The sequence below is a fragment of the Lactuca sativa genome, chromosome 4 (assembly GCF_002870075.4).
Source record: "Lactuca sativa cultivar Salinas chromosome 4, Lsat_Salinas_v11, whole genome shotgun sequence".
Taxonomy (NCBI): domain Eukaryota; kingdom Viridiplantae; phylum Streptophyta; class Magnoliopsida; order Asterales; family Asteraceae; genus Lactuca; species Lactuca sativa.
Window position 1 is genome coordinate 332,144,315 of NC_056626.2, and position 15,454 is coordinate 332,159,768.

General features: G+C 35.1%; 1 protein-coding gene across 1 annotated transcript; it reads right to left on the reverse strand.

Annotated features, from left to right (window-relative positions):
- Nucleotides 1–1,502: 1,502 nt before the first annotated feature.
- LOC111917912 (mannose-6-phosphate isomerase 1) lies at nucleotides 1,503–5,487 on the reverse strand. The gene is made up of 5 exons (XM_023913548.3): nucleotides 5,014–5,487; nucleotides 4,396–4,563; nucleotides 4,047–4,259; nucleotides 2,630–2,896; nucleotides 1,503–2,124 (listed from the first exon to the last, which is right to left on the reverse strand). Exons 1-5 carry the CDS (start codon nucleotides 5,329–5,331, stop codon nucleotides 1,711–1,713), a joined length of 1,380 nt encoding a protein of 459 aa, XP_023769316.1. The 5' UTR covers nucleotides 5,332–5,487; the 3' UTR covers nucleotides 1,503–1,710.
- Between the last annotated feature and the right edge of the window lie 9,967 nt (nucleotides 5,488–15,454).

Here is a 15,454-nt window from a genome sequence, read left to right on the forward strand (position 1 = left end):
TACATATTCATCATAACATTAATCAATATTCCTAGGGTATCAAATCCAGTGGGTCGGCCTTGGTGCCTTCGACCCACAAGTATAGTGAGGAAAACTCACCTCTCGGTCTAAAAAGATCACTGAACACGACACTGCTCCGAATATCAACTCTACTGGTCACATAGTCATCAAATAGTGAACAATCTCAAATACAACTCAAAATACCCAAAATACCCTTAGATCAAACTTGGTCAAACCCTGGTCAAAGTCAAAATCAAAATCAATCCACACTCGAAAGTCTCACAATCCACTAGTCATGGCATGACCTCTAATGGTCACGTCGTGACCTAATAAGTTAAAACAGTAGAGGAATACCATCCTCACGTTGTGACACCCATGTACTCACGTAGTGAGAACGTTTTGATCAAAAGTTCTTAATGAAACTCTTAATCCCTTTTGGCCAAGCAACCAAGTCCTCCATAGTGTCTTATTTACTCCAGAACATCAAAAAAAAATCATGGCTTTTGGGACATGCATATCCCACACACTAACTAGGGCACAAAAGAGGAAATGACACCAAATCTCATGCAAGATTCTTAAAACTCAACCATATTCCAGATCTAGCATCTATACTACTCAAGGGACACTAGAGATCCATAAAGTTGGCAACTTTATGGATTTAAACCACTACATCATCTTGAATATGAAAGATTAAGCATAACATCATCTTGAATATGAAAGATTAAGCATAACATCAAATATGGATGCTAAGGTTTCAAAAGGGAGTGCAAGGATGTGATGGAGGCTGAGAGTGGGCTAACCTAGCCTTCAGTTCCTTTAAATACGGGATAAAACCCCCAAAATTTAGGTTTCCTCTCAGGCTGCTCATGTCATGCACCATAGTGTTCATGTCGTGAGCCCAAAGGTGATGCGCAGTTGTACTAACCTCCTCATGAGTCATGACGTGACATACATACCTCACTGACTCGGCTAGGAAAGGAGGATATCAGCGATTAGGGTAGTCAAGGATCAATCAATCAATCAAGAAGGAAAAGATCAATTATATGATAAACATATTAGATATGGTATTTTTTCCATAATCAAGACTCTCATTAAGCAAAGGCATACTTACAAATAACAATGAAATAAGACCCGACATTTTTAGGCTAACAATAATGCAACATTAGACTCTCATTAAGCAAAGGCATACTTACAAATAACAATGAAATAAGACGACATTTTTAGGCTAACAATAATGCAACATTGGGCTAATGAAGAACATGTTTTCCAAAAATATTTGGGTTTCGATTTTTGGTTTTCTTGCACATCTATTCTATTAATTTGTGAAATTCGAATATGGATAGATACATTTACAAGTGCTTAGCATGATATGGGGTTCAACACACATAAAACCACTATATTGGGTTCATTTAACAACACCTTATGACATTGTTTAAAATTCCAGTAATAAACGCCTGTCAACTACATGCCAACGAGTATGACTTCCCACTCTTCCACATGACTAATCACAAAAAAAAAATCCATACATACACTAATTGTCATTACAAGTTTATTAAACAATACAATAACAAACATTAATAAAATAACGAATATGACTAGATCTTATACACTAATCTTTTCATTTTTTGACAACTATATATCACTTTCACTATAAAAAAAAATTAAAAAAACAACAAACAATACACACATGTACACAGCAACTCCTGAATGTCATGTCGATAATTTTGAAAACATCAAGTGGTTAACTCCCGCTCTATACAGATGCAACTCAGATTCTGTACTCACATGAACCTCAGTATTCGCAGGAGCAAAAAACACATCTCCCCCACAAACCATGTCTTCAGACGATGACGTGGAAGACGGTGATGACGCTGACGATGACGACGGGGATAATGATGATGAGGGTGACAGCAAGGACGAAGGTGATGATGACATGGACGCTGAGGTGTACATTGATCCTTGTCCTGAATGGATTAAGAAAATAGATGGGCCCGGGACAGGTGGAAAAACGACAGATGCTCCTTGGTTGAGTATGCAACGTTCCACCTCGAATTCCTCAAATGGAGGGTTGTATCTTGTGGTGTATGCGTTTAGTGGGACCCCCTTCAAGATTTGTGGTGACCCCTATATTATAAGGAAACCAAAAAATATATAAAAACCAAATAATTATCATTTAAAGAAGAGTAAATTACACGAATGGTCCCTATGGTTTAGGGTAATTTGTATGTTTGGTCCCTAACTTATTTTTTTAACTCGGAAGGTTCCTAATGTTTGTTTTTGTTACATGCTTGGTCTCTGTCTTACCTAAAAAGACTATTTTTTCCTTGACTTTTTAATTTATTTAAACAAACACACCCTCAACCCCATGTCCTTATCTTACCTTATATACCCCCACCATTTTTCCCTATTTAAATAACGGTCTTTTTAGGTAAGGCAGGGACCAAGTGTGTAACAAAAACAAACAGTAGGGACCAGACGTGTAACAATAAAAAACCGTAGGGACCTTCCGAGTTAAAAAAGTAAGTTAAGGACCAATCGTGCAAATTACCCCAAACCATAGGGACCATTCCGTTAATTTACTCTTTAAAGAATATGAAAGGTTTTGTTATATTGTAGAATGTAGACTCACTTGTTTATAAGTAAGCATTGCACAAAGGATTTTTACATCACGATTCTTTGGAGTAAGGCCAGCACGCACAACATTATCTGAATTTGCCATGCACTCGACACAATCACCACTTAAATAGGCATGGGGTTCATTTGATGCTATGTATAAAGCTTCACCGGGTTTCAATTTAACGTGATTGAAGAGAAAAGATGCTATGACACCAATGTCACTTGGGTGTTGTTCTTCAAGCTTCAATGCTAGGGATTCCTTGCTAGTTAACTGCCTTGTCTATTCGATAATCAAAAGAATTACAACTTATTAGTATAATGTGATGGAATTAGTTATTATGAATAGTAGAAGTTAATGAATAAACAAGAAAAAGATATATAAGGTTGTGTTTGGCGCGAATAAGCTTTAGCTTATTTTTCGAGCTTTTTTATGTTGTCATTTTGGCAAAGCTTATAAGTTAGTTTTTTTTTTGGTTTTAAAGCTACTTAGACTGTGTTTGGCGGGCCACAGCTAACTTATTTTTCAAGCTTTTTTAAATTTTCGTGTTTGGCAAGCCAAAAATTAGCTGATAAGCTAGTTTTTTTAAAGTTATTTAGGCTATGTTTGGCATACTAGCTGAAAAGCTAGCAGTTAGCTAAAAAGTTAGCTGTTAAATAAAACGCTAGCTGTTAATAAAACACTAGCTGATAGCTGAAAAGCTAGCGGATAAAAAATGTCATTTGGTAAAAATAGTTGATAAGCTAGCTGAAAAATATAAAATGACTTAAAAGGACATTTAAAATAATGCGCTTCAATAATTAATTAAGAGATATATTTGGAAAAAAAAATTTAAAAACTCTTAAAAAGCTAGTCTATAAGTTAGCTTATAAGCTACTTTTTGGCTTGCCAAACATGACAACTTAAAAAAGCTCAAAAAATAAATAGCTTATCAGCTACATGTGGAGCGCCAAACACAGCCTTAGACTAGCTTTTCAAGAGTTTTTTTAAAATCTTCCGAATTTACACAATTAATTATAAATAAACATATTCTTCTAATGTCCTTTATGTCATTTTATATCTTCCAGCTAGCTTATCAGCTATTTTTACCAAATGTTATTTTGTCAGCTAGCTTATAAACTAGCAGCTAGTTTTTCAGCAAACAACTAGCCTTAGACTATTTTTTCAAGAGCTTTTTTAAAATATTTCAAATATACCCTTAATTAATTATAGAAAACGTATTATCCTAAATACCCCTTTATGTCATTTTATATATTTCAACTAGCTTATAAGTTAGTTTTTACCAAATTATAAGCTTGCAGCTAGTTTTTCAACTGGCAGCTAGTTTTTCATCCAGCAGCTAGCTTTTCAGCTAGTATGCCAAACATAGCTTAAATAAAAATAAGCATTACGCCAATAGCAATAAACAGAATGGATTTTAACTTTGAAGTACCTTTTTTTCCATGTTTAGCCGAGTGATTAATTTGGAAACTACTGCAGAAATGACATCACTTTCAGATGACATGAGTTTAATGAATATTGACTGAATAAATTGCATTTCTTTTGCCCCCTTATCTTGCTCATTGAGAGGTAAAACTTGGTATGCATATGCAACACCAACCACTTCCTTGATCTCAGGAACATTTTCAAGCACAAGTTCAAGCTCCTATAAATCACAAGTCTCTGTGAGTAAGTTGTATCATATCATTTAACGTTTAAAGATTTTGACCTAGTCAAGTTATCATGCACTCAGTGACACAAATAAAGGAGAAAATGAACACTGGAATGAGGTTATAAATTACCTCAAAAGTAATGAACCCACATAAGGCCTCAAACTCTGTTAATGCCAAAACCATTTCAGGCTTGTGGTTTGCATCTTTATACACATTTGGCTTCAACATACGAAGGAAACCTGCCAATTCTTTGTCAGGATGAGCCTGTATTGACAATGCCCTCGCAACTGAAAGAACCTGAAGCAAAGTTTGTGTCTATTAGCTGCAAATATATGGTATAAAGAGTATAATACAGTATCAAAGTGTACAAATTTAGTACTCATATATGATCATAGCTCTTCACAGTTGAAAATGTTATAACTTTACACTCTGATTGTAGTTGACTGAATTTACAGAGCAAGGTAAAATAAAATCAAGCGGAAGTACCAAATATGATGATGATGTAATTGCAAGTGTTCCACTAAACCTAATTTTGGATCTTTAGCAACTTTAAATGAAATCAATACTAATTGATTGTAGTGATTGTAGGTAATCATACCTAAAAACGTAAAGAAATACCTCAATAATTTCCTGTTACCTTCTTGATTACAATTGAAAAGAAATCTGCTTAAGGAAGATCAACTACCCACTTATCAAAAACGGCAGATTCAAACGTAAACAGACCATAAAGGAGGAATTGGCAATCACCTTGAACATGAAGGGAAGATCAACTCCCCACTTATCAACAACAGTATCACCTAAAACCTCAGGATTCTTCGAAATCCAAGACTTCAAACTCACATTCCCGATCCCCTTATCGTCGACTAGAAACGATGGTCCGGAGGCATGAGTTCCCATCCAAAACTCAGCGTAATGTTTGCTTTCTTCGATTTCATCAATAGAATTTCTCAATAACAGCCTCGCAACAAGTGATTCGTGTCCAGTTCGACCCCAATCGTAGTTTTGAACCGCGCATTTCAGCCTTACAAGATCTCCGTCATATTTCCTATTTATCTCCATCACCATTATACGAGAGAGATATAAGGAAACACTACATACACTACTGGCATGAGAATGGTATAGACTACGGCGATGGCGGTCGCAATGGCGATCGCGCTGGGGACAGCGACTTCGAATCTCCGAAGACCACCGACGCCTTACATCGGAGGTCCTTCCAACTTTAAGGGGAGATCCCCTGAATAACGCAAGAAGTTGCTTGAATTACCCTTCTGGTTTACCAAATTGCTAAAACCACCCCATGAAATCAAGGGTACAAGTTTGGTTACAATGGGTTGAGTTTCCAATCTATCTCTTTCTAATGATTAAAAAAATGTATTTATTCACTAAACTAACAATTATTAACATGGTTCTTAATAAAACTTACCAAGTTTTTATGTATTTTAGGAAACTAATTATTTTGTCTAGAATTTATTATTTCATACCAATAAAAAAATCCAACAAAATAATACATTGCAGAATGTCATTCTGGATTCTAGATTCCAAATAAAAGAAAATTATTCCAAAAATTAAGAACAACTCCGAGCTTCGATGAATATTTTTGAAATTTTGAGAAAATGATGCATCTTTTCTCAAATCAATTGCAAAAAAAAATTTTAAAACATGGTTAATAAAAAAAAAACAAAAAAAACATGGTTAATAAGAAGTAGATACAATAAAATAACTTAAATATGATATTTTATTAAAAAAAATATATGATATTAGACCATTCAGTTCGGACATAAAAGAACTTTTTGAATGTTTTTATTTAGTGAAAATAATATATATAGGGTAATTCTATTTATAATCCTCCATATCTAATAGTTATCCCCATTAATGAGTTAAGACTTAATTTATGTCTTCGTGTATGCATCCTTGAATCTATGAGATGTTAAGACCTTTGAGTATAAGCATATGAATGAAATAAGAGTTATTTGAGCATGATTAGAAATGGTTAAGACATATTATATACACATTATATAGGGTTATTTTATCATTATCTTCGTTAATATTCATCATGGCTATAGAAGGCTTATATGTGGCAGTGGACGATGTTACAGTTGCTTACATGTTTAAAGGCGTTGAGGTTGGTTCTAGTAATTCATTTTTTTCTCATATGTTATGTTGATGATGCGTTACTTGTTGGGGAATGGTCTTGTGATGACATCTCAAACATTATTAGTATGTTGAGATACTTGGTTTCTAGCTTGAAATGGAACTTAGATATATCTAATTCATATGGCATTGGTTTTTAGGTTGATGGCGTGGAGGAGTTTGAAATTTTCACAGGGTGTCAAGCATAAGAATTTGTGTATCTTGGTATTCTGATTGGAAACAATATGGAGAGGTTGCAAAGTTTGCAAGTTGTTATTGATAGATTTTAGAATAAATTGTGTAAATAGAAAGTGAAAATGTTTTCTATTAGTGGTAGATTAATTATTCTAAAATTAGTTTTTGTCCTCTTGCTATTTATTATGTCTTTAGTTTTGTGTCAGACGATATTAATAATTTATTGGGATCTTTACAAGATAGATTTTTCTAAGATGGAGATGAGTTTAATCGGAAAATCCCTTTTGTTAAGTGGAATTTGATCCATGCTTCTAAAGAAAAGGGTGGCCATGACATTGGGAGCTTGAAGGATTTTAACCAAGCGCTTACTCAGGAATGAAGATGATGTTATTTGACTAAAGAAAAAGTTATGTTAGTGAACTTTATCACAGTTATTCATGGTGAATGGGATGTCTTTCAAGTGAGAGAGCATGAACCGCCTCATTTGTTGTATAAGGAATTTTCATGGGTGATACAAAATTTATTCTCACTCGGTTTTTTCAATGTGTAGGTGGATGAGGTTGCTTCTGAAACTAGATGTAGCATCTAAACTAGACCTAGGAGTTTAACCCTTTTGATAAGAAATTAAAATTTTGGAAATAAATTAAATTAAAAATAATTAAAATTGAATAAATAATAACTTAATTAATAAATAGTTATTAAAATAAATTTAATGAAGGTTTAAAATATAAATGTTGAGACTTAAAATAAAATAAGTTATTTAGACCGTAGTTGTAAAGGAGTATAGTTAACAGACTAAAACTTTCATATTTTTTAACTTAGAAGTGAGGAATGTATCATAATTTGCCCAAATGTTAAAATAGCTAGAAATTAGGGCTTAAGTGTGAAATTAAATAAGTCATATTAATATATAGTAATTATTGGTGCCCATTTGAGAAAAATATACACTTAAAGGACTAATTGTGGCAATTGAGCAACGTTGTCGCTAGTTAGGTGGTATATTCCTCGATTTGAGTAAAGAATACAATTCTATAGAGGAAAAGAGTAACATAGGGCGATTTTGATGAAGAATTAGGTGCTCTTTATTTTTTTTTTTTTAAAAGAATGTTTGTAGTATGAGGATCATATCTGTAGACCTCTGTAGTAGAAGAGGTGGACCAAACGTCTGCAGTCTGAAAAAAAAAAGTGTTTGTTTTTTAACATCTGCGGTCTACTAAAATTGTGACAACCCAAGTTGTTCCGTTACATTTCTCCGTTACCGTTAACGGAATATTCTAGTTTATAAAGTTCCGTTAATTGAGGTCGTCAAATTTAATAAACATTCCATTTGTTTACATTTAATATGCCATTAAGTCGTGATAAAAAGAAATAAAAACACATAACACCAATTTCCATTTATTTGGAAAATGTTAAGTTTTATTGTTACGATCCCTAAATCGGGTGCGACCAAAAGCCCCGTTTAACGACAGTATTGGATAGAATTCCACTGAGCTCCAACTCCCACCCATATATAAAGGGGAGTAAACTCCATTTGGAGCTTTTCCACCCTCTCTCTCTATACTCTCTCTCTAGACCCGTTTTCGCCCCAAATCCGCAACCAAACGCTTCCAAATCGTAAGTCCACTTACCCTAGCTTATTCTAAACATTATGATTTGTGTTTATAGCCCAAAAATCGTCCAAGAAGGCATGGAATAAGGGGTTTACGGCCCCGGAACACTCTAGGGCCGTAAACCCCTAATATGGTGCCAAACATGCCTTAAAACTCATCCTTAAGCTTAGAAACTATTAGGGGATTTAGCCTAGAAGTGTTTGCTCATTTAAAACAATCAAAATGAGGCATAAAAGAGAGTTTACGGCCCAAGCACATGCTTAGGCCGTAAACACCTCTAAACCTTGTCAAAATGCCCCAAAAACACTCCCAAATCACCCTAGGGCTTAACACATGAATTAAGGGCTTATCCTCTTGGGTTTAGATCACTTAAACATAAAAGATTGGGGGTGTAAAATGGTGTTTACGGCCCAGGCTTTTGTCAAGGCCGTAAACACCTCACAAACATGCAAAAGTGCCCCTAACTCACTCCTAAAACACCCTTAGGATTCATACACAATTTAGGGACTTAGTATTTGGGGTTTGGACCAATTAAACACAACAAAATGAAGGTTCAAAAGGAGTTTACGGCCCAGGCATATACTAGGGGCGTAAACACCCTTAAACATCCCCAAAACATTAATCTTGTCCCCCAAATGGCCTTAGACTATTACCAAAATGCTTAGGAAATTACCCTCTACCACTTAAGCCTTTAAAAACACCAAAAGAAGGTATGTATAGGAGCTTACGGCCGTAAGCTCCCTTGCTTATGGCCGTAAACTCCTCAAAGGGGCCATTTCATGCCTTAAACCCATTTACACAATTGATATTTGAGCCTAGCATAAATCTACCATGGATATGAGACACTTTAGCACACTAGATACCCTCACCGTGAGTTTACGGCCGTAAACTCATGGTGAGTAGTCCCTGGGCCGTAAAAGAAGTATTAAGGGTTTACTCTCGGAGAGTAAACTCCGTTCCTAGGTCATACACACCCTTAAACGCTACCCGGGACACCCAAACACTTAACCAAAGTATTTTCCGCTCCTGCGAGCGCGTATATTTGTTTAATTAGTATTAAATATACTAATTGTATGTGAACATATGTTATCATATGTTAATTAGGTCATTGTGTGTGTTCAAGTCCTTGCATGACACCGAACGCCCAAACGACACCTTCGTCGGACCTACTTACACCAGGTGAGTTCATACCCCTGAATGAACCTTTTAAATGTTTTTACATGTTTTATAGGGGGGAATACAAGTTAAACATGCCGGTTATCATATCAATCACATGTGACTGGTAACCCGCATGCACAAGATTTTACCATACTTTATACTGTTTTACCGAGTAGGACACTATAATGGTTTTCTAAAAGGTTTTCATTCGTTTCAAAACTCTTACTTATACTGTTTTGTCTAAATTCATTCTAAACTGATTTATGAAAGATTTCCAAAGGTTTTCAAACACGTTTTTACAAAAGAATACAAATTGTGATTTTCTCTGAATATAAAGGTTTTTCATCAAAGTTTCTCTTTCACGACGTATACTTTTACTTATTAGATACTGTTGCTTCGCTTATACTTATTTTATACTCCTACTTAGTAACGCTTTCACTTATACTTGTAGTCGCTTATACCGATAGACGCTCTTACTTCACTTATTGTCGTCTCTACTTCGTGATACGCTTATACTTATTCGACACTCATACTTCACTTGCGACCGCTTCTACTTCACTTGTTCGACACTCCTACTTCACTTGCGACCGCTCCTACTTCACTTATTAGACACTCCTACTTCACAAGAATCACTTCTACTTGATACACACTCAGTCGTAGTTAGATGTATGTATGTGCTTGTATAGATGCATATAAATAATGATTGAAGGACTTAGGAAGGCTTGTCCGCCCTATTTCCTTTTCTTCGTTGAGATGTGGTTTGGTGGGATCGAATGTCCATCCGAAGGTCGTTTGATTCATTACTTATATTATGTACACAAGCATAGACATACGGGTTTACTTCAGTCAATTCAATTAAGAGTCTCTACTTCTAGTTCAACACTTACATTAGAAACCCACTAGTTAGAAGTCTCTACCCACTATTTGGGATGCATCTTCAGGACACGGCCTTCTCCGTCGTCTAGTTGGTAACCAGAGTCTCCTGTAGGGAGAGCGGACATTATGTGTATAGATCTATACGAGATTGACAACCCCGCACCCAGACTGCTAGCTACAGTCCCGGCCTACCAAGCCAACGGGTGACAAATGTCACATTTTAGACGCTTGTAGGGCGTCTGGTACTCTAGTCAGTATGGTTACGAGTATCCCGGGTTACCTTATAATTCATTGGCTTTAAGGTAACGGTATTTCTCCGGCAATTTACACTGTATGCTGGTAACTCATGTTCAGAGTCACACTGTTTTGACCTTACAAGACGTATATTTCATTTGATACTGTCTGGGGTCTGTTATCTCTGTTTTGACCTTACAAGACGTATCTTTTATTTGATACTGTCTGGGGTCTGTCTTTCACTGTTTTGACCTTACAAGACGTATCTTTCATTTGATACTGTCTGGGGTCTGTTATCTCTGTTTTGACCTTACAAGACGTATCTTTCATTTGATACTGTCTAGGGTCTGTTATCTCTGTTTTGACCTTACAAGACGTATCTTTCATTTGATACTGTCTGGGGTCTGTCTTTCACTGTTTTTGACCTTACAAAACGTATCTTTCATTTGATACTGTCTGGGGTCTGTCTTTCACTGTTTTGGACCTTACCAGCTGTACCTTTCATTTGGTACCTTCTGGGGTTTGTGTCTCTATTTGTTAGACTGAACCAGGCGTGTCGTTCGTTCGATACTCTCCTGGAGTCTATGATTCCTTTGCCTTAGCCAGCAGTCCTCACTGCTGAGGCATATGTTATTTCCCTGTTGTCTTTTGCTTTCTTTAATAATCAAATTCAGTATTTTGATAATGATAGCAATTAAGGGAAAACCACTTTTTATCACATAACACTAACCAGTCTTGGTAGAAGGCTGCTCTGATTAAAGAAAATATAAGATTTTCTGGAAAGAACTCTAATACACTGTAAACACTTAAACTATTACTTTATAAAGTTATTTGAATGAAATGTCACTAAATACTTATGAACTCACCAACATTTGTAAAAATGCTGATACTCGCTTTTCAAATAACTTGTATTCTCAAGTTAGCATTAGACAGGTACATCTCGGAGCTGTTGATGAAGATAGCTTAGTATTATGTTGTATCTATTCTATTACTTGTATTACTTTGGGGTTTTGTAATGTAACCATGTAAAATTATTACTATTAATGCAATGTTTTGTTGTACTTTGATTACTATAATGCATGTGTTGTGATACTTGACATGACGTCATCCACCCCAGAACGTTTCCGCCGTTCCGGTTTTGGGGTGTGACAAAAATAAACTAAAATCTAAATAAATTTCAAAATGATTGTTTTATATTTTTATGACTTTGTTATAAATAATTAAGGAATCTAGATCAACTTTTATGTATTATTGTATAAAAAATAAAAATAAAAATGATATGAATTAACGTATATATTTGATAAAAACTTGATAAAAACCAACAACTTTGGTTGCAAAGTTATAACTAAACATTATAATTAGTGATCAAAGAATTTGATACATAAATGGATGGAAATAAACTTTGATTTTTCAATTAAATCCATTAAAAACGTACCATAAATATTTTCTCGAGAAATTTACGATACTGTATTAAATAATGTTTTACAAAATTTGGCAAAAAAATATAAGAATATATTATGATTTTTTTTCATATTTATATAAACAACTACGACTATTATTGTAATAAATTTTTATTTATAAATTTGTTAAAAATATCATGTTTGTATCGTCGAACGTTTTTTTAGGTTTTGTAATTTTTTTTCAAATTGTTTATCATTAAAAAAGTTGGAAAAAATATAAATTAAAAAAAAAACTTCAAAAAAAATAAAGATACATATGTTTTTTTAAGCTAGAAGATGTCTGAAGATGTTAGAAGACTCTGGTCCACTTCTGCGCCAAGAAGATGGCGCGCATACATTTTTAGGTCTACAGTATTCAAAAAAACAAACAGTCTGCGAAGGCTAACGTCTGCGCGTGGTCTGCGCGGCGCAGACAAAGAGGCCACGCAGATCTGCAGACAAAAAACAAACACTACCTTAGTGAAACTGAGAAGAGTTTTGGAAGAATTGAAAGTAAAGTGGTGAGATTGTAGAAGTACAAGCTTGGAAATGTATTTCTCTTCATTGGTTCTTCCCTTTCTTCATTGGTGTTAGAATTAAGGTTTGTATTGCCCACAAAATCGGAGATTTGAACTCAATCATGGAGTATTATTTTTTGTTTAGGGTGTAATCAAACATTGGATCAATTCCTAACATTTCATTTTGCATTTTAGAGTTTGTATCATCCTTTCGATGAAGATTTAGGTATCAAACCCCTAGATCCAAGTAAGATTCCGAGTTTACACCATTGAGATAATAAATTACATATAAATTGGTGTTAGTATTATGTAGAGAATGACTACACTCTTGGCCTTCATTAAATCAATTTCCATTTGATCCTAATAAAGCTTTTGTTGAGATTAGGGATGAGCATTAGGACCGTCACAACTGGAACTGGAACTGGTAACAAGGTCCGGTTACCGGTTCTCCATTTTTATGAAAACCGGAACCGGTGTAACGTGTAACGCCCGTGTTTCTAGGCTAGACATTAATGTTGATGTAACAGTCTAGGTTAACCTTTGTAAACTGTTTTGAAATAATAAAAATATATTATTTGAGTATTATGTGTTTCATGCTTAATTGTTGTGATTTAAATGAATCAAAAATAGATATGAGTGTTAAAATAAAATATTAGATAAGCCCAATATCTATACTCAAAGAGGTAGTGGTCGTGACAAGGATTTCGGATATATAAAGAATGCCGAAATCCGAGTTATAACGAAGAAGTTAAGATATGTCGAAGTTTCGCGACAGAACCAGTATGACACCGCGTGACGTAAATAGTGAATTTATGATAGAGCGATATTTAGCCTTAGTGATCTAAATGAAAGTCATAGAATACGTTAAACCGAGAGCGTGCACAAAAAGAACGTCTAAATCTGACTTCATATGAGGAAGTTATGATTTTTCTGAGTTTCGACTTAGCGGTATGCAGCCCAAAGTTCGAATATGAGATCGAGTGATTTCTAACCGAAACAATCTAAACGAGAATCAGAGATCTCGTCGATAGTAGTGCAACGGTAGAAAGACAGACGAAAACGGACGTCAGATAAAGAAGCTATGAATTTTTAACGGAGTTTTCCTGTCCCGACCTACTAAAAATAATATAATAAAAATAAAGTCAAAATTAGCCGACAGAGTCTAAATGAAAGTTGTAGAGCATAATCTCACCTACGCGTGGATATAAAGAACGTCGAGAACGGAGCCCGTATGTGAAATATATGAATTTATGAAGTTTGGGGTACAAACTTCAACACTTGTCAGTACGCACGTCGTGAGTAAGGTGTTCACGACGTGAATAGGCTGATTGACACCTTCCAGAGCAAAGGGACAGATGACGAACGTCATGAGCAGAGCATGACCAAACTCACGACGTGAATATAGGATTTCCACCCTATAAATAGAAACCGAAGGGCAACCGAATTTGGTTGCTAATTCTCTCATTCTCTCACTCTCTATACCCTCTCTAGCCATCTTTTAACACCCCCCCCCCCCCCCCCCGAAGTCCCGGTATCATCTCGAAACCCGAAGCGAGTCCCGAGAAAAAGAGTTTTCGAGCTGAAGCTCTGCCCGCGAGAAGCCCGGTTTTTGGAGAAAACATCCCGGTTTCATCGAAGAATATTACTTTAAGAGTCGTACTGCTGTCCGAGCATCGTCTTATCAAGTTAGTGCATAGTCCCTTTCATAAACACAATTTTAATATAAGTATTGTTTGAATGTATTAAATATATGTTTTGTGTGAGTATACGTTCATTTTCTTCTAACACATAAATACAAAGTATTCTCTATAAAATACGTGTTATGTGTTTATATATTATTTGTTTATTTGAGATAAGTGTTGAATGAATGTTTTATACTGGTTTTAAGCTGTATATGTATTTTCTATCTATAATTATGTTGGGTGAAACATGGGTAGATAGTGAATGTGTCATTAAATAAAATGATGAGAAGCCTCGATGTTGTTGCTGATTCAATCATCTAACAAAGTTTAGATGACGACCACAGACTCTTCTAGACAGTCTGGTGGAACGCTGGCAGGCTCGCCACCTGTAGGTGTTATTGGACTTGGGTGCTCAATTGTTGTACTCCATCCCCCACATGGTTGCCTTGTTTGACATATATTGTTGAGGAACCCCCGAAGCATGTGTTGTCGCCCCGATGAAAATTCCTTAAACTAGGTCCATTGTGATTGTTGTTTAGGGACGTAAAGTGAGGATAACGGGAATCAGTAATCGGGTTATTGTTGATTGATGAAATTAATATAATTATTTATTGTGGGTTGAAATCGCTATATGCTCACCAGGCTCCCAAGCCTGACCCACTCAGTTTTTCTTTGTATTACAGGTAGTCGTTGGATGACTTATCAAAATATTTTGGATTTATAGGCCAGTAGTTGTAAATAACTGTTGCAAGGTTTATAATATGTCGTTTATGCTTTTGGTCTGTATCGGAACATGACATCCCAATATTTTGTTATATAATGAAAATACATTTTTTTAAAGAAATGCTTTGATAAATTTTTATCATATTTTGTTTTGGGAACAAATTCGGCAACTCTTTTAATCAAAGGATTAGTCTGATTTTATTTTAAAAACATAAATTAAACTGGTCTTTCTGGCCGTGAAATTGAGGATGTCACAGCTGGTATCAGAGTATTAATTGAAGCGAACTAGGAATTTGTAGGATTTCTAGACTTAAACTTAGGATGCTAAGTAAAGATTGTGAGATGAGTGTCTGTTGTATTTTAGACACGAGCACTAGTATATTTTAGGAAAGATGCCTAAAATGCTTTTATGTGCTAAATGTTATATGGTTGCCATGTATTATGTTAATTGTTCGGATCTACGGTTTGTTGCCAACCGGATCTGGAAACATTATGTGTTTAGGATTCTAAATGTAGGATTATGGTATTAGACCTAGCATGTAAACGTTTCGGAGTGAGTTGGATAATTTAAATATCTATCATGAATGAGGATCTAAATTCACCTTATTCGGTGTATAGATCAA